At 38.8% G+C, this 20,873-nt stretch overlaps 1 protein-coding gene across 1 annotated transcript in view; it reads right to left on the bottom strand.

The window, feature by feature from the left end:
- Nucleotides 1-20,873, bottom strand: part of CRYBG1 (crystallin beta-gamma domain containing 1) — a 93,341-nt gene that overhangs the window by 58,657 nt on the left and 13,811 nt on the right. The window contains exon 2 of the mRNA XM_053381569.1: nt 6,103-6,241. Coding sequence (XP_053237544.1) covers nt 6,103-6,241 — 139 coding nt within the window. The remainder of the gene's footprint in view (nt 1-6,102; nt 6,242-20,873) is intronic.

Below are 20,873 nucleotides of genomic sequence, written 5' to 3'. Positions count from 1 at the left end.
GCAATCATCAAAATGCACCAACAGGTCTTACAACATTCAGAACACTTGCAATATCACAATATAAAAAGAGCTTATTGCTAAAGAAGTCAGGGAGCAATTTTTCACAAAGTCAAAGGGTCTCAAATATCTTGCACTTGACTGCTAAATATAGAAGCCATTAACACAATTCATTAAAATTAAGCTCATCAGCAAAATGAGATCCAATGATAGCATGCACATAAAGCAGCTCTGGAGACTATTTATAAAACAACGAAGAGTACTGGGGAACCTCCTTAAAGACTAAGTGCTCATCCACACTTTTGCTTAACCCATATTTTAACTGTATTGTATCTGAGAGCTTTTCTTATCAGGGCCGTCTTTAGCATATGCACCGCCGGGGTACAAAGATCCACACAGCGCCCTCGAATTTTGACACGACTAATCTCATGACTAACCACCTCCTGTGTTCCTGCCCGGGGAAAGGCAAGCACCAGCAGACCTCTGTGCATGCCCTGGCCAAAAACTGTTGCGTGCGGGATGGAGCCATGGAAAAGCCACGTGGAGTGCAGCTCTGTGCACCAAGCTCCGCAGCCTGGACCAGCCCAGCCCGGGGCCGCGTGGCGGGGCTCCTTACATTTCTCCTTCCTCTCTGGCTGCCCGTTCGGAGCAGCAGGTTGAGGCTGGTCATGCTGGGGGCGGCGCAGGGTTTTCTCCTCCGGTGTGCACATGGATAGTGGCGGCAGCGCCCCAGTACCTGATTGGCTGTGCCAGGTGGGCGGGGCATTGCAAAGGTGGAGTGAGGCGAATCACCGCCAGACCCCACGGCTGAGCAGCCCATGGAAGGGGCCGGGGGAGGGAGTGGCCCTGTACTGCCTTCTCCGCCAGATCCAGCCATCGCAAATTCGGAGTGATGCCGGAGTCCAGCCACACAGCCACCAGGGTGCAGTCGGTGACAGCCTGGCGCCCCCCAGAATTTGGTGCCCAGGTGCCCCGCACCCCTTGCACCCCCCAGGTAAAGACACCCTGTTTCTTATAGTTTCCCAGCTGTGCCTTGCAAAAATCTGATCTTGCCTGCTGAACCAGACCTTATCAGATATTTTTCTTAACTGAGCTTCAATTCAGAGGGGAAGATCACATTTTCACAAAGCACAGAAAGGTACAGATACCTGAGCAGGTCAGGTGGCATAAAAAAAGTGTAAGCAGTCCTCCCCAAGCAACATTTTTCAAATAAAAATAAACATACCCAGTAGCTAAAATGTAGATATTTTCAAATTATTCTTTCTCCTGCTCTCTACCACTTCCATATCCACAAGAGGCCCCTTTCAGACTGAAAAGCTGACAGTGATATTTGTGAAAACACCATAAATTTAACTTTGGATTTTTATCACTTCATTCCCAAGCATGGATTGAAAAAATATTATCTCCCCATACCTCCTATAGAAGGTCCTAAAGTGCAAATAAAGTTTCAAGAAAAAGTTTCACCGCCACAGTGACTAGTGAGGGAGTGGGCACATACTTGTTTTTAACTCTAATTAAAGAGGCAGTCCAGTTTTGCAAAACAGTAATTTTGTTACCAAGTAAATAAAACAAAAGGCATGACAGTGTTGTAACTACAACAATTCTTCACTGTATATATTTGGCATCCCCCCTCCCAACCAGGCCAAAATACTTTGGTTTTTTAATGCTACTGGGAGGAATTAATAGAGATGTTCAACAACATTGACAGAATGTTGGCAAACTGGTTAACATTTTGATGAATTTAAGCAAGATAATAGGGGATTTTTGTAGATTGCACAATGCTGTAATTAGTGCTTTCCTCAAATCAGCCCCCTTTGGTAACGGTGAAAAAAATAGCTGTCGTAAAGGAGAGCACTAAAGTAGGCCTGAGACCATTATTATAGGCATGGCCAGTGCATATTTCCTACAGTAAATGACAACTGAGGCTGTTTTGGGATATGTATAAGCCATCCTTCAGTATATGTTCCCAAGATAAGTTATAGTAACCGCCCCCCAAAAAACTATATTGTATAGAATAAAAAAAAAATTACATAAAGCAAAGGAACAGTACCAAATAACAATAAAGCTAGGCTGAATCATAAACATTTGAATTTTTTCCTACACTCAAGTGGTATATAAATTTTATGAAATAAAAACAAAAAAGTAAAATTGAAACAGAAATTAAACAACTATTCAATGTGCTGAAATGGCTGGGCAAATTAAAAGAAAAGTCTTTCCCAGATCCATCAAGACATCAGACTAGATGCCAGGTAAGCACATCTAGAGAGACAAACCCCAATCAAGAAAGAGACACTCTACAGTTACCACACTCCTAACCTCAGGTGTGTTGGTCAGCCAACCAATGACAAAGCAGGCGGATGACATGGTGGGCAATGCTAGCACTAGGGCATCATGTAGGCATTCCAGATATTGGACAGAAGGTGTGGTGTTGGGAAGGGAAGTAGGAAGAATCCTGGTTGGTTTGATCATTTGTTTGGCTTCTTAACCAAACCATGGCTAACACAAACAATGAATTAGAGCAGGCATGGCCAAACTTGGCCCACCAGCTGTTTTGGGACTACAACTTCCATCACCTCTAGCTAACAGGACCAGTGGTCAGGGATGATGGGAACTGTAGTCCCAAAACAGCTGGAGGGCCAAGTTTGGCCATGCCTGGCTTAGAGTAAACTGCTCGGAGGTTCTATTTACAATCAAGCAGTAAATACATTTAGATAGATAGATAGATGATAGATGATAGATGATAGATAGATAGATAGATAGATAGATAGATATAGATAGATAGATAGATAAATGGTGTAGCGTTACAGGTGAGCCCATCCTATGTCTGCATGCTTAGTGGACAAATATAAAAGCTCCCATTGCATCTAAATGCCCTTCATATATATTTTGTATTATACAGTGGAACCTTTACTTACGTTCACCTCCAGTTATGTATCCTTCAGCATATGTGCGCGGCAAACCTGGAAGTATTTTTCCGGGTTTCACCACATGTGCAGAAGTGCTAAACTGCGCCATGCACAGAAGCGGCACCTCCGGATCCGCACACCTTGGGATCCAACCGGAGCTCCAGAACAGATCCTGTGCACAACTGGAGGTACCACTGTATTTCTGTAATGCTTTGGGCATACTCAGGGTTTTTTCAGCCAGAACTCACTGGAACTCAGTTCCAGCACCTCTCAGGAGCCATTGTCATTATAAGAGAACAAGGGAGGCATTTGTGGTGAGTTCTGGCACCTTTTTCTAGAAAAATAGCACTGGGCATACTGAGTCTTGTTCTTTCAGAGTATCCTCTGGTACACTATGCTCAGTTACAAAGATTTCTTCCAATTTCAGTTATATAACAGTGGAAAGTTTCTACTGCTTACAGGTGTTTTAATGGTACAGAAAGGTAAAGTGCAGAGACAGTCTATGTTCATCTAATTAGAAAATAATTAAATTGTCATATAAAATGTTGGATTTTTTGTATTATATCATCCTGCTTTGTAGCTTCTGCAATACTTACACACATTTTTAAAATACGTTTTAAGTAATATTAATGTCAAATTAATCAATGCCACTTTTTGGGTAGATTATCAGTTTAATCTTTGTAGCTCTCAATGAATTCAGAGGGACATATTCCTAGGTGTGTACAGGATTGCAGCCTAAATGGGTAGTTTGATTAATCAATTAACACTGCAGTGGTAAATAAAGTGTATTTTAAAGCAAGCTGTCACATTAATTGTTATTCATCACAAAGCTATAAAGAAAACAGACCATTATGGAAACTGATCCCACATATAAATTACTGTGACTAAGTAAACAGACTAAGTAAACAGAAAATAAAGGATGTCTGCATCAAGAACATCTGCAGTCCTAGGTTGGATTCTCAACAAAAAGGGGAGCATCTTACTAAATAAGGTGCAGCAATCATTTTAAAAAAGAGAAATCAAGTCTACCACCATAAAGAAGCAATGGCAAATGGAGACCAGTGGATTTACTTTATAGAATAGTATCAAAGTGATGAGGAAGCTAGAGACTGTTTCATTTGAAAAATGTTTATGATAATACAAAATTTCCCAAACTCCCTCTGTCCCCCACAGACTTTATGAAAACTGCTGCGGGGATCCTGGTAATAATTATAATAATTGGTAATAATAATATTTTAAGCAACTGTAGTGAACTGTGCTAGATGTTGCATGATTATAAATGATTTTTAGTGGTTCTTTTATTTCTTATATATTGTATTATGATTGGAAATCCATAGAAGTCAAATTGTAAGTGTTCTTCACAGACGTGCTGTGGAGCACTTGAATGAAGCCCAATCACAGTTTGGGAACCCCTGAGACAATGCATTACAGAGGAATTAGCCTGATATCAAAGGCTGGGAAACTACTGTTGAATCACTCTGAATCACAAATAGAGCCTTAGTGGTGAATTAGGCAGACTTTCACAAGAAGAGAAAAAACAATTAATTGATTCACTGGGTAATGAGAATGCCAGATGGTGCTCGAGATAAGCAGCGGCCTGTTATGGCAACCCTTGGATTGATTTTACAAAAGCATTTACTAAGCAGACTGGATTTTGCTGTCCTTGCCTGATAAGATGCCAAATGAAATTAAAACTGTATGTCATCAGCAAATCCAGGTGTGGGAGGAATGTTTATCAGTTCTTTCAAAGTTGAGGCAAGCGTCTTACCAGGAAGCTCACTGACTTAGCTTATGTTTATTACCGCAGTGGACAGATGATAAAGGACAAAGGGACAAAGGGGAACTCCTATTATCATGATCTTGTAATATAGTCCGTATGGCCAGATGTGTAGCACTGGGAAAGAGAAACAAGACCTCTGGGGGCAGAAGTCACAATTCTTAGCAATCAAGCAAGAATAGGAACATACTGACTATGGATGTTATCATGGGCATCTTAAATAGAGGAGAAACTGAAGCTACAGTGTAAGCAAGAATCAGGCAAAATTAAATACAGTATCAGCTATATTTAAATGAAGTGCAATATTGAATTAAAAGGCAAAAGTTTGATTGATATAAAATTCTATGCTTCCTTACCTAGCTACGATATTTGCAAATTTTCAAACACAATTTTAAAAAGCGCTGCATAACTTTTTATTTTATTTTAAAGGGTGATCTCCATTGTTAGACATGCTCAATGTACTTATTTCAGTGTTTTCAGTGGGTCTTCTCCAAGTATGACCTTGCTGCCTATCATCTAAAGTTTCTAATATAGTGTAATGCCATTGTAATTTTATTTATAAAGTTATGTTTATGTTGTTGCTTGCTGCCTTGAGAAAAGCAACCTATAAATATTTAAAATAAACAAACAAAATTCATGAAGTTATCCTTTTATTTTATTTTTTTACATTCTTGTCTTTCAGCAGAAAAGCAAACTGGCCAGTTTTCTTCAGCTTATAGCCTATGATTTACTATTGTTTATGAGAAAATTAGGCTACTCACCAAGCCAGACGCCTTTAAAGTAAGTTATGACAAGTAAGGCATTGCACAACCTTGTCTACAAGGTAATCACTTAAGCATAGTTCTCACACTACAACAGAAGTAATAAGCACCCTCCCTCTATGCTAAGTTGCTGGCGTTATATAATACTAATATAAATAAGATGAATAACCTAAGTGGAGGAATTAAATGAATTTGTACAGTACATTCAAACCTCCTGCTAAGCCAAAGGACACCAGTTTAAGCCAATTCAGTTCACTGGCTTCAGTGGGTCTAAACTGGAATAAGCATTGATATAGAATATTGATAATATTCCAGTTCCCTCATGTCAGCCTATCAAAAGCATTTACTTGTGGAGAAAATTGAGAACACAAGGAATTTATTTGTTTTTATAATTCCTATTGATCCCATCTATGGATAAATGCACGTGTAGCTCGATGTCATTATACTCTTATATAATTTATCTTTGTACTTTGTACATATTTCATGGACCCAAATGGAAAAAAGACATCTGGCTTCATTGTTTGTCATCAAATTTCCCCCAGTAATTTTATACTTATTTTTTACCTTCCCTAAGAAATTTCTATGTATGGTATTTTTCAAAATTAACTTTTTTAAAAAAGTAAAAACAATGTCACACTTCATACTTTTAGTTCCTCCTTACCTTTTTAAATGATGCTGGCAACGTAGATGTAGTTACTGAATCCATTGGAATACCATAAGCAAACTGTGTCTCTTTTGAGGGTAGTGGAGGCAGCTGATTGGCCTGAGCAGCAAATTGTGTATCTGGCATGTCAAAATCTCTGAAAAACACATAATATTTTTGCCATTTAATTAAATTGACCAGAAACATTGTAGTAGGATGTTAAATGGAAGCTGCATTAAAGATAATTGTGATTAAAGTCTTAACATGTGACAAATATTGCGTGGTTGCATCCAAAAACGACATAAAAACAGCTTTCTACCTAACTTTTAAATTAATAATGATTGGATCTGGTTTATGAGTCTATCATCCTGACTTCCGGCCAAGAAGGCATCAAGAAAGGTCTCACATTTCTCTTTATTCTTAAATTACGGCTGTTTTGTTGAAGGTGAAATATGGCCAGTTTTGAAAGGCATTTTTCATTTTTGCCTAGATTTAGTTTAGGCCTTGAATATTTATAGCTTTTGCTATTTGGGACATAGCAAAAACTATAAAGTGCTACAGCAGTTCAGGGGTGGTGCCAATTGCTCTTTCTTCCTTTGAATAACCATGCAATTATTCCCTCAGGAGCACCTGCATCTCTGATTTTGTACATAAAAACATCATAAAAACATTATAAAAATGTCATAAAAACACAGTAGAAAGTTTTCAAAGATTATGAAACATAATACAAAAGAACAGCTCTCATCTATCAACACATGCTGGCCTGGCAATAGGAGATCAACATTATTATTATTCACATTTGTATACCACCCTTCATCCGTAGATCTCAGGGTGGTTCACAGCACACAATACAAGGCAAAAAACACAAAAGACACAAGAAAAAGAAGAACAAGAACAAAGCAATAACCCCCTCCCCAATCCCTCCCATTAGAACACGCAGAGCACATGCTGTCCAAAAACCATTTATTAGCAGTAAAAATTAAGACAGATGAAAAAGGCTATTCTTCACATATAATTTAGTTAATGGAATTAACTGCCACAAGATGCCATGGTCATTTGTTTAGGTGATATAAAATGGGTTTCGTGGAAGATAGGTCTGTCGATGGATATTAGCTATGATTACTAACGGTGACTTCCCTATTCAGAAGAAATATAAAACTGAATATCTGTTGTTAGGTGGCAACACAGAGAGAGTGCTATTGCCCTAAATTTCAACACCCAGCTCTATCTCTGAATGCCACTTGGAGCTGCCTGGAAGTATGTTTAGAACTCTTAACAGATCCAAAATGCAGCAGGCAAAATGCCCTAGCCAACAAATTTCCTAGAAGTGTTAAAAGATTTGTACTTACCAGCTGGGTTCTACACACAATTAATAGTGCCACTTTTGAACTGGGTAACCTTAAAGTCTGGGAAAGAATACCTTTTTTCTGTATGAGGCACTTTCTCAGTTTGCTCAAATTTCAAGTGAAGTTCTGCTCTGGATTCCATCATTTATAAAGGCCAGATTGGTAGCTACTGGCACAATATCCCTGCTTTATGTATGTTCCAGTTCACCAGGGTCTGGATCAGTCCATTCCAGGTCTTACATGAAAGCTCTAAAGACCAAGCCCTGAATCAGCTGAGGACATAAGATTTCTGGTGGGCATTTTCTAATGCCTAATGTAATGTTTGTTTGTTATAAATAAAATATTCATCCTTTGTGCCAAGACTACATCCTTCAATGAACGCAAGTTTTCTTACTGGTGGCATCTATGTTATGGAATTCCTCTTGTGGGGAGTTTCACCAGACCTTCTTACATTTATAATACTAGGCTCAAAATTAATCCTACAACCCAATTAAATAAATCTTAGCTGTGCTTTCCCCCCTAAAAAATGTTTAGGGGTACTCTCATTTTCCTACTCATATTGAAATACTGCTCCTCAATGAGGCCAAAGTTAGATTCACAAAATGTTTAAGGGGTATGCATACCCCTGCGTACCCACAGAAAAAAGCACTGAATCTTAGTCAATTAACAAAACTAGTTTTAGTAGTACCTAAATTTGCAAGTGAGAAAAAATAATGCTTCTAAAGAAAAGAATAATTAAAAAAAGATTATGTACTGTAAAGCATACACACACCATGCTAAAATAAGTATCTCTCATTCCTTCTTACACAGGTCTCTTACATGCTCAGTTTTTATACGTACTTGCATAACAAAAGGCATTTTTAATCAGACATTATCTTTATATAAATGAAAACAGACTAACAGTTCAATCCTATTATGAGTTCAACCCTACACATCTTTTCAGAGGTAAGTCTCATTGAGTTCAATAGCATGTACTTCCCCAAAGGTATGTAATTGCAGCCTAAATGTTGTAGCCCCAGATAAAGACTTTTGTCACATTTCCCAGGGACAGCAGGCATGGCAAGGAAGAGCCCTGGGCACCAGTTTTATTTGGACTTGGCTTAGGCTGCCTTGATTCGAGGCAGTAAAAGGAGTCATCTCATTCACGGTTGGCCTATGGGTGTAATATTCCTGGAGATGCTCACACTTGGGTGCCCTCTGGTGGAATGCCTGGTTTCCTACTTATCTTCAGAAGTGAAGCAGCTGTTTCTCCAACCAGTTTAGAAGCTCCTGGCAGGTTTGTGTACATGGATTCTTGAGAACTGTCTCTGGCTCATGCAGAACTCTGTCTGGGTGCCTTTCCTTAATCAACTCCAAGTTGCGCAGAATTGGCTGACACCTCTCTCCATTTTATCTGCAATTTATATCTGTTTTAATCATACTGTTCTGATGTTACTGCTTTTATGCTTTTAGCCATCTTACTTTTGTTGATTATCTGTAAGCTGTTTTGAGGATTTTTGTAATTAAATGCTAAGAAAAACAAACTTTTTAGTCATATTTAATTGATTGAGAAGCTAATTAATTAATTGCCTATCAACCCAGGTAAATATCCGATACTGGGTAACAAAAGTGTTTGGCTTGACACTTGGTACATGAGTTTTTTACATGGGTCTGAGTACATAGAAAAATGCAGAGCAACTTCTGACAGCAGAGGAGCACACTAGAAAGACTAACAAAAGATGTAAGGCAAAACTGATACATATTGTTTTGAATGTAACAACACAGTATAGTAAGGAGATATGACGATAGATTTAGAGCTATAGCAAAGTCAAGGTGTGGGCATCCCTCTCGTCTAAAAATTGTACCTCTCTAGGAAACCCTGGGGTCTGGGAGATGAATAGTATTTGTAAACTGTCTTCTGGATGAAGACAAAAGTTCTAAGAATTGGCTTTCTAATGCCAGCATGTATTCAGCTGGATTGGCTGCATGGAGTAGTGGTGTCAGGATGCTGACTGTACGGCTCCCACTTAGCTAACACCATGTTGCTAGCAAGAACAACACAATGTCAGAGGCACTGAAGCAGCAGCCAATCAGGGCTGTGAACAGCCTCCGAAACAAGGATGAAAAAGGCATGCATGAGGAAGAGTATTTGGCTGCAGATCTATGAAGCCTGAAAACACAATTTTCATTGTGATATGAAATTTCAGGATAGTAGTACATACAGAAACAAATAAGAGCATGTAGGAAATATTACAACTTTGTATGAAACCCTGCCACCTAGTGGACTGATTATATCTACTGGAATGCTACTGGAAGGAAAATTTTTTTTGTTATATCTATCAAGTTATTGTATGAATCAGTACTGCAGTATAAAAAGCTTTTGAAAAATGCTAAACTCGGTGCTATTTTTCTAGAAAAAGAAGTGCCAGAACTCACCATGAATGCCTCACTTCTCTTATAATGGCAATGGTGCCCACCTGAGAGGTGCCAGAACTGAGCTCTAGTGAGTTCCAGCTGAAAAAAAGTCCTGGCTAAGCCAATATTAAAACTGTATGTATATTTTTGAATCACACAAAACTCTTCCTAAATTTGCATGTGCACATTTTGTAAAGGTAAAAGTGAGCTTGAGTATCTTATGTTGACCTGAGATTAGAGCAACAGAATTCAATCTCATTAGAGAAGCACATTTCATATTATTGGAGGTATATTAAAGAGCTACTTGCAACTACACTCACTCAATCTAAATTTATCATAGAATAGTAGAGTTGGATTCCTGCAATGCAGGAATCTTTCATCCAATGTGGGGCTCATGACCCTGAGATTAAGAGTCCCATTCTCTACCGACTGAACTCTTCCTTGTGTCTAGCATTGTTTTGGTCATATTACCATGCTTTTTCACAAATAAGATTCGGAACAGCAATTCTTTATTGGGTTATACCTTACCTATTTTATTACATTCCAGTGCTTCAAATAAAATTTTCAGGGTGCTTAAATAATAATAATAATATACAGTGGAAAAATAAAACAAAACAGGAACATAAAGCCACATCAATTGCAGGGTTGAACATTTTAATGAAAAGGTCTTCCCCAAATAACAGGAAGATAGTAATAGAGTATTGGGATTCATATAACTGGAGTAATCAAAGATATCCTTGGAGTTACCTAGTTGAGCAGGAGTAGCCACAGGGTGGTGCCATAGAACTACACTACCAATAGAAGCATTGTTGCAATTACCTGGGCAATGAAGGGACAGGGCCACATGGCAGTGAGCTCAGGGCTGTGTAGGTACACCAGCAGAGTCAATCTGGTGCTCCTGCTAGTGTCTTGATGCAGACTCTACACCAGCTGTTCCTTCACTCACCTTACCCCAGATAGGAATATTAGCAACTAGTCAATTTTTTTCATTTAGGTAGGGTTTTTCAGGGGCAGCCTTACAACTGCCTACTTAAGGGCTGCCAGGACACAGCACTCCCAGCTAGTTCACTATTTTTTAAAAAGTGAAATGGGTTCTCGTTGAGGACTATATCATGTGAACACTACCCAGTAATATTGAACTCAAAAAGCCTCAAATGCATGGTGAAGTTGTGTGGAGGAGCCCACAGCTTGCAGTATTTTTTAATGCCTTAGTGTCTTGAGCACATTGTCTGTTCCTGCTTCAGCTCACAAAAGCCCTGAATTTATCCAAGATGGTCTCACTTCACATCTTGATTTAGGATTAGCTGAATACTTTGAATGTCACTAATAAAAATGACTATTCTGCATCATTTGTTTCTATGCAATGAAAGTACGTTTGTTTTGTATTTGTTGTGCATGATCCTCGTAGTTTAGTTCTTCTTTTAAAATTATAGTAACACAGAACTCAAATTGCAATATTTTTGTAGCTGGGAAAATGATAATGGGATTACACACATATTATAAACATCTATTCATTAAAGCAGTACTCAGCACTGTAGCCCCTTCTGCACTCTCCAATTTTAAAGAGATGGCCAGACTGCAGCAGGCTCTTTAAAACTGAAGGTGCTACCGTTGTTTGATATGAAAACTTTATGAATGAATTTCGGGTGAAGGCGGCTGCCCAGAAAAAAATAATCTAGATTTAGCTATGTCCTGCATTGCAGGGGTTGGACTAGATGACCCTTGAAGGTACCTTACCAGCTCTACAGTTCTATGATTCTACGATTCTAGAACCCTCTTGCCAGAGCCAGACCAAGCCATTTTAGCAACTGAGAAGAACCACAAAATGTCCCTGTGCCGCACAACAAGGAGTAAAGATGAACATCAGGAACAAGAGGGGTAGGAGACCAGCAGCAGCTGCTATTTGCCCAAAAGCCACACCCCTGAGGTGGTATCATGGGGGGCGGGGACTGCTTAGAAAGAGGCGAATTCGCCTCCAAGGAATGTGCTACAGCTGTCAATGCCACTGCGGTGGCAACAGCAGGCGATGCATTCCTTGGAGGCTGGATCTGTAGGTGTGCATTTTGTATTGCTTTTTAACTCATTTTCCATTATTTTTGTAATTGTTTTTAACTGTTTTAGCCACTTTTATTATACTTTATACATTGCTTTGGAACTTTTATGGAAAGCAATTTCAGCAGCAGCATTTTTAATTGCATCATGAAATGGCCTCAAATTTCCTATGTTTCTTTATTTCTGAAGATCCTTCAAGCTGCTTGATTATCGAGGTGTTTGAGACAAAGGTACCAAAATCTGCCAGAGCCAAAAGCACATTTGGGGGCAGATAACAATGAAAAAGATTGTATTTTCCTTCAATAATGTGTAGACAAAGTTTGACCACTGGGTGGCACAGCCATCTGTTTCCAAAGCAAAGCTGATGCTTATAATCACCACAAAGTGATAAAGGGCCTTTGCTGGCAATGAAAACAAACAAACAGCATGTTTTGTTCAATTGGTTAGAGATTCTGCTGCAGGGTTATCACAGTTTCTTAAACCCTCAGATTTTTGTCTTTGGGGGGACAAAAGCAATTAATTTGAGAGTACTGAGTGCTGCAAAAAACGTGGTTGTGCAATTGTAATGAGGGCTTCTTGAAGGGTTGCCGTATTTCAATTGTTGAACTTTTTTAGGAAGACCCCCCAAATTGTTGAGCTGCTTTTTTAATGTATGGCAGCCCTCATTCTTATGTCTTCAGTGACACAATTTATTTGCCATTCCTGAATCATTTAATGAATATTTTGATATTTTAAATATTAAGAAAATATTTAAAAATTTCCTCAGAGGATTAGTGCTTCTCTCACTGTACTAGTCTAGTGAAGGTGCACACATCTAATCCTTATCAGGAAGATAAGGATTCCATTTAAAAAAAGGGGGGGATATACTATCACCTCCCCTTGTAATAAGACTGATTCCTTACATAATATTTCAATACTGTCACTGGATTTTCAGTATAACTAATCAGAGGTTTTTTGTTGTCTGGTCCTGGAATAACTTGTATGTATTTAGCCAGATATGATTCCGTTGACTGATTTATCTAAAGATCTTTTTACTTCAAGACTATTCTTGCAAAGGTACCTTCTAGTAGAATGTGAGTAGAGCTTTTCACCATTTGATCTACTTCAACCATGTACAATATTAAGTTCATTAGCATTATTAACATCTTGCCACAGTCTATAATTTATAGGGTCTTCCAATTATTTTCACAAATTGCATTTGGCCAGACAACTTTCAATGTTGATGTAATATTAAAGAGGTAAGTGGAGGAGCGGGGGAATGTTCTGAAAACAATGTAAGTATTCATGAGAGAAAATAGATAGATACTGTTAAAAAGTCAGTTGCTGAGCAAGCTTCTGATGTAAACTGACTGCAGACAAATCAGGATTTCGGGAATACAGCTTGCTCTCCCCATGAATTTGTTTCCTGGAACAATGATTATCCGATAAGACAAATTACCGTATTTTTCTGTGTATATGACACCCCCATGTATAAGACGCCCCCTATTTTTTTAACCTGAAATTAATAAATTAAGTTTAGCTTTTGTTGGGGGTGGGGGAGGTCACTTCTGCCAATAGTTCACCTGCCTGCCTGCCACTGCCGATCGCTTGCCACAACCACTGCTGATCTCACACCTTCCCACAGCAGCCAATTGTCTGCCCGCTAGCAGCCACCAACAGCCCACCCACCCATTTGTCACAGCCGCCAATCACCTGCCTGCCTTGCCACAGCCACCAATCAGCTGTGCCAATCTCCTCCTTGCTGCTGCCATTAATTGTCCCCCTCTGCATTCACTATCCATGTATAAGACGACACCCAATTTTTGCCTATATTTTTAAAGCAAAAAGCATCGTCTTATACATGGATAAATATAGTATACAGTGGTTTTGTAAGAATGTAAAATGAGTGGTTTGATACCAACCAACACATTCTCAACTCTAATTCCATAACCATAGTGAAAATCAGCTTTGGCATGAAACCAGCCTTACCCAAAAGAAAACAGTAATGTAAAAGGATCAGAAACTTGTGAATTAATGAGTATCTGTGAATGGAAGCCATATGCAACAATAACAATTGTACATCTTCCAAAAAGTTATAGCATATTACAAAATAAATGTTTAGTATAGTTAAAAAAACCCCACCCCATTCATCCCAGGGAGTCAGACAGAAGCATTTGAAATGATCTTTGGAGTAGTCATGTAAATTACATTGCCAGGACAAGTTATGTTAGTACACACATAGTGCTTTTTTTTACAATATTTGCTCTTCAAACCTTCCTTTGATCTCAAGAAAGGAAGTTACCATCAAATTATTAATTAATTTTATAGAAGTATAACCAAAGGAAAAAAGGCACAGTCATAAGAATACAATTATATTAATATGTGACCATTATAACCCACTTTATACATTCCATAGGTTTTGAATCATTAAACATGGCTTAAGTCAGCATCCAATCTGCAGTTTGATCTTATCAACTATGAGAGCAATTAGATAACATTTTATAGTATTTTCCTTTTATTTTATTTATTAAAATGTTTGGTTATTGCAGTCTCATAACTAATATAAAAGTGGTTTACAACAATTATAGTACAATAAAAACCATACAAATGATGAAAATATTTCTTACAGTTTATATATGTCATATTTCGTACACTGTCTCAAGATATTCAAATACGAAAGTTTTATAAATATTCTGAGTACATGATGTATTTTTCACAAAGAGTAAGCCTCATAAACTAATTTTTCTTAGCATTCATCCAATGCCACATTTGTTTGGCAACACTTTTTGTTATGCTCAACGACAAACTGCCACATCTTTCCCTACAACAGTCAGACTGCAAAACTCCCAATGCAGAGAGAGCATGTGCATCTGACTAGGTAGAAAGATTCATAAATTACATCTCAAGACTACACAAAGGATGAGCAGCCAAATGTGGAACTGACTAGTGGATTCAATTGATTTTGCTATTAAATATCACCCAAATGCACTCTTATAAATGTTTGCAATAGGTGGTTATAGCAAATCTAGCTGATTCCAGTTTGAGGGAAGCAAGATGGCACTGTTTCATCCATTCTATTCTTCACAATTTAAGCATTTTTCTCATTTCTCACCCTAGTTATTTTTGCTTTTGTTGTTGTACATTGGGACATGTGATGGTGCCTTGTGCCCAGAAGATGCACTGGGCCAGGTAGCATCCAACATCTTGTGGCTGACACTCTCCCTTATGTGGGGTATACAACTTATTGTAGCCTAAAACATATCTTGGGGGTAGGCACCTTTATGTTTTTCTACATATTTTGGCTATTTTTGGTGTGCATAGATGCACTTGATGGTGACTTGCACCTGGAGAAGGCTCTCGGCTGGGTAGGGAATCTCATACAAAAAGGGAATCTCCTACAAAACACTCTTCCAGATGTGTGGCTGTATGTGGTGGCCCAAAGCATATTTTGTGATGGTCAGGTCTTTATTATTTATTGTCTTTAGATGTCATCACATGTTTATGAGTGTTGCACAACCATGATAATTTTGAATGAATAAAATTGTTGGCCTCGAAGGGGAGAGTCCTCCAGTCATGCTAATATGGAGGTTCAGGTGAAAAGAAACCCTTTACTGTAGAGTTCAGGAACATATTGACTTTCCTTTGTGTAGTGAATCTTCAAGCAAATAAGGAACTGGGAATGAGTAACCAACTTCAGCAACATAACAATAAGGGAGAGAGAACACAGGAAGTGCTTTGTTTGATCCGTCTGGATCTACCCAACTTTCTAGCTTTCAACTTGCAACAGCAGTGCCAGACAGATTCTCCCAGGCATGTATAAGCAAGACATGAAATTAATGTTCTTCCTTAATTTCTGTCAGCATCTGGTAAACTGATACATTTAGGGAACAATACTTACAAGAATTACAGCTGGAAAGCAAAAGAAGATTAATGTTCCAAGAAATGTCAGTGGATAATCAGGTTTGTTCTCAATAAAGGCATGGAAAAGGCCAGCAGTGGACTACTGCCAAAGTTTTTCAGCATAATGTCCTGCCAAGTAATGTAATGCACAAGTTTTACTTGTGTAAAACCTGAATTGTAAACATCATTCTACTAAGTGAAATAAATTCTCTATGGAGCAAGGAGCTTTCTAAATCTTTGGGGTTTTTTTTACAACTTTTAAGCCTTACTCTATAGTGATGTTAAAAAAAAGGTTTAGAAAGCTTTCAGAAAAAAACATGAAAGAAAAACAATTAAAACATAGACAGCTTAAGTAGTCATAAAGATGTAACATAAAAGGAAATAATGTGTGAGATTATTGGTAGCTATGGTTTGATTTGCATTTCTTCACTGCCTCAGGGTTACAAGCTTGGGTCCATTAGACATTATGCTGGGTGATGTACAAAAGTAACTATGATCTCAAGTAATAAAGGTTTATAAAGAGAGTCAGGGTGTAAAAGACAATGAAATAGCATTGTAAGAAATATCAGAAGCCCATCTGGTTCTTTACCCAGTAGAATCTGATGAGCCTTGAGATGAAGCAAGTACACACACACGTTGAACAATATCATGACGACATGGCCACACAGCGAACATGTTTTTTTAAAAGGTAAACTTTTACGCAACATGGTATATGAAGGGAAACCCCTTGAGGCATGCTGATACTTGTAATGCAAAACTGAAACAAAAAGCAAACTGCCTGAGAGGTGACTCAGGAAGATTCACCTATGGCAAGCCCAGTGGGCCAATACATTACACAACCCAAGAATTAAGCACAACATATTTCTAGAATAAGGCATCTAAAATCTGATGAGAAGCCATACGGTTTATTAGTTACATTACTGAGTGACAAAAATGAAGACTTTGGGGAAGGCAAAATAGATAGAACGAACCACATTTTTGTAGCATCTTTTTGGGATATCAAAATGAAATCTGGTACACCTGCTCAATTCAACATTACAAGTTAAAATATAGGTTTCACACCCCACACCAATTTTCAAAGGGGAAAGAAAAATGCAAAATATATTGTAAAGTGATAACCTGCCTTAAAGATTTAGATAGTGTAATCAGACATGTAAATGGTATAAATTAATCAAATGATTAAGAATATACCTTTGTTTTCCTTATTATGTTTTAGAATCACTTGTTTAATGACAGGAAAATTCAAAATGTTATGCAGTAATGTGATTTTATGAATGTATGCTAAAAGAAGCCAATAAAGATGAACTGAAAGAGAGAGAGAGAGAGAGAGAGAGAGAGAGTGAGTGAGTAATCAGATTTCCTATTTTTCTTCTTAAAGTTGAAAAGTAGCAACAGGTGGCTAAACTGGATCTGGGTTGTGGCACTGGGGAAGGGAGGCTTTTCCCTTTTTCTAATTTAAATTCTTCTCCCTGGTAAATATCCTATTTGCCCTAGAAGCACAAACATACTATCAATCACTTGAAGTCAGAGCAGAGCCGGGGAGGGGGGCTAACCAGTTTTTTTGCCCCAGGTTATACCGCCAGAGGGGTGACATTGAGGTTCCCAGCCTCCCTCCCTCCCTCCCTCTCTCTCTATACACACAAATGTGCATGGGGGGTTGCCAAACTGGGACTTTGACCCAAGTGAAATAAAGCCTAGTTTTGCCCTCTGTCACAGTAATGTCAGGTGACGCAGAGCTCCAAATGCCTGACCAAAGCATCACACACGACTCTGGCACTGTGCGTTGATGTCCCGCTGATCACCAGCACTTCAGAAGTAAAGCGTTAAGCACCTATGAAGTCCTATCACCTGATTATCAGGAATTCAGACTGAGTTTGTAAAATCTGAATAGTTATAAATAATAAACTAGGGTCAACTCAGCTTGATTTGAAAAGACAAACAGTTGTTTTTGCAAGTTCAATGTCAGAGGAGATAAGTGTGAGACAAGAAAGAAGGATTTAACATTAAGAAATCCTACAGGAACACAAGCACTTATGAATCAGATGTAATTTTTTAATTTAAAAAATCAGATTGTTATGCATCAGCCTGGGAACCTTAACAAACATTTTTTAAAATTCCAACACTTTTTTTTCTTTTTGCTTCAACTGACAAAAAGAATTATGAAAATTAAGAATGGAGTGATACTGTACATTGAATGCTCTGAGGCAGACAACTTAATTTTTCAAATCTTAGATCATTTACAACAAATGTTGTAATTTGTCCTTGTGTAAACATGAGCTGCTATATATGATGCATGGTCATTTCAGGCAGAAATTTGCCCCAGGCTAATCAAACAGTGCAGTGCATGTTTTTTAACATAATGATTCATACAGGTCTTTCCATACTCCAGCTCCAGCTCCTGACTTCAGATTTCTAGTTCTGATCATGCTAACGGTCCAGGGGTAGGCAACCTAAGGCCCAGGGCAGGTTGCGGCCCAATCGCCTTCTCAATCCGGCCCACAGACGGTCCGGGAATCAGCATGTTTTTACATGAGTAGAATGTGTCCTTTTATTTAAAATACATCTCTGGATTATTTGTGGGGCCTGCCTGGTGTTTTTACATGAGTAGAATGTGTGCTTTTATTTAAAATGCATCCAGTGTAGTAACTGAAATGACTGAAAACATGGTTAGGTTAAACACGCCTTTCAAAGTAGTTCCCCCACCCATCAGATTACAGTTCATGCACGTGAAGCAGCTGAGAGCTCTCTGCTTCTTGCTCTCATGCAATGTGCATACATTTGGGGAAAATCTGACAGAAGGCCACACACAAAGTACTGGAAAGACCTGCTGCTTTCCATCACTGCAGTTTCTAGCAGTCAGATTCCTCAGCTGACTCCTCTGCCTGCACACAAACATATTAATTCTCATTCAAACAGCAACTATAACACTCACCATTGTCTGAAATTAAATAATTTGTTTACTCAGTTACAAATAATTCTTTTGCATGGCATCAGAACTCACTGCATTGGTATTCCAACTTCTGCTGCATCTTACAGTCTTTCTTGACATCAAGAGACAGCAGGTAACTGTGCCCCTGAAGGACCAGGTGCACAGCCTGGGAGCCATTTTGGACTCACAGCTGTCCATGAAGGTGCAGGTGAATTCCATGTCCAGGGCAACTGTCTACCGGCTCCATCTGGTATGCCAGCTGAGATCCTACCTGCCCGTGCACTGTCTCGTCAGAGTGGTGCATGCTCTGTTTATCTCCTGCTTGTACTGCTGCAATGTACTCTACGTGGGGCTACCTTTGAGGGTGACTCAGAAACTACAACTAATCCAGAATGCCACAGCTAGACTGGTGACTGGGAGAAGCCACAGGAACCAATTAACACTGGCCCTAAAGGATCTACACTGGCTCCCAGTACATTTTCAAGCACAATTCAAAGTGTTGGTGCTGACCTTTAAAGCCCTAAACAGCCTCAGCCCAGTATACCTGAAGGAGTGTCTTCGCCCCATTGTTCAGCCCAGACACAGAGATCCAGTTTTGAGGGCCTTCTGGTGGCTCCCTCACTGTGAGAAGTGAAGTTACAGGGAAGCAGGCAGAGGGCCTTCTCAGCAGTGGTGCCCTCCCTGTGGAACACCCTCCCATCAGATGTCAAGGACATAAACAACACAACTTTTAGAAGACTTCTGAAGGCAGCCCTGTATCAGGAAGTTTTTTAAGTTTGATGTTTTATTATGTTTTTATGTGTACTGGAAGCTGCCCAGAGTGGCTGGGAAAATCCAGCCAGATGGGTGGGGAAAAAGAAGAAGAAGAGCCCTAGCCCTGATCTTCTGACACCAATGCTTTGCCAAGGAAAGCAAACACTTTACCTAGGAAAGCAAACTTTCTATAGCTAAATTATGTGCTTTGATGAAGTACTTAATTTTGCCTGGGTTGATTCTCTGACCCTTCAGCTTCATTGTAGGATCGCAGGTTCTAGTATTATGAGAAAGGGAGAAAGGTTTGCTCAGAATCCTTTGGTAAGGGACTTTGTCACCTCCGCACTGAAGCGTGTCTCACCACAACCTTAGATTCTTTTAGATGTCAGGTGAAAACCCACCTTTTTCAGTTGGACTTTTAAAGTCTGGTGCATTAACTTGTTTTTATGATATTAAACCAGAACAGCATGTGAAGGGAGAAGAGCGGTATCATTCCATCTGACAAGCAGAACTCCTTACACTGACAGAATGATCAAATTAGGGTGACAAAGAATTCCTCCACTATGCTTAACCATGTTCTACAATTTATCCAGAACTAACTGTCGTGTAATTTTCCTCATGTCCCCTATATCCTTTTTTAAAAATTGGAATTACATTGCACACTCTCCAGCCCTTAGATATAGAAACCATTCTTAGGGACATGTTCTTTATTTTTGTTAGCAGTTTCACACTTGAGTTCTATTTTGGTAGATACTATCTGATAATTTGTTACTTTTTGTTCATGTTTAACTTGTCAGTAAAGCCTAGAATGGATCTCCACAATCCATTTTTTGGTTTGAACTGTTTCCACATGGTATGGCTTCATGGCTCTTAAGTAGGCAGTTGAACTTTTCCAAGGTAGTAGAGGCAGATGCATGAAAACGAAAAACAAAAGTATAAATAGATAGATGCAAAAGGAAATAGACCAAATACTTTAGAAAGCAAAACAATTTGGTTCATTTGCATCTTTCAGGAAAAGAAAAACCTTTCACCCTAATTTAGTGGAATACACGTACTGTATACCCTCTTTTCTTCTCTCTCATTGAGATACTGCATTTTCCAAGCATTAAATTACCAACGTTTTTTATCTGAAATTAGCATATGTCGCCCCCCCGATAGTGCAATGAATTATGTTATGAATAATGACTTTTTAAACTCTAGAAAGGCTATGTTGTGTATGGTAGGTCCAAGGTATGTTCATATATTCAAACCATGGGATGGTGGCCACTTAATACACAAGCAGTGGTATGGTGAAAAACCATTGGCATGACATGGTTCGCATAGGCTTGCCAGGTGAAAACACGTATACTGTTGAAGTTGTCATAATATGTTGGCATGTGTGAACTGGCGCCAGACAAAGATAGTCACAGTTTTAAAGGAGAGAGCTAGTGGCCACA

The sequence above is a fragment of the Podarcis raffonei genome, chromosome 3 (genome assembly GCF_027172205.1).
Source record: "Podarcis raffonei isolate rPodRaf1 chromosome 3, rPodRaf1.pri, whole genome shotgun sequence".
Taxonomy (NCBI): Eukaryota; Metazoa; Chordata; class Lepidosauria; order Squamata; family Lacertidae; genus Podarcis; species Podarcis raffonei.
The sequence above is the reverse complement of the archived record's forward strand: the minus strand, read 5'-3'. Positions and strand labels throughout refer to the sequence as shown.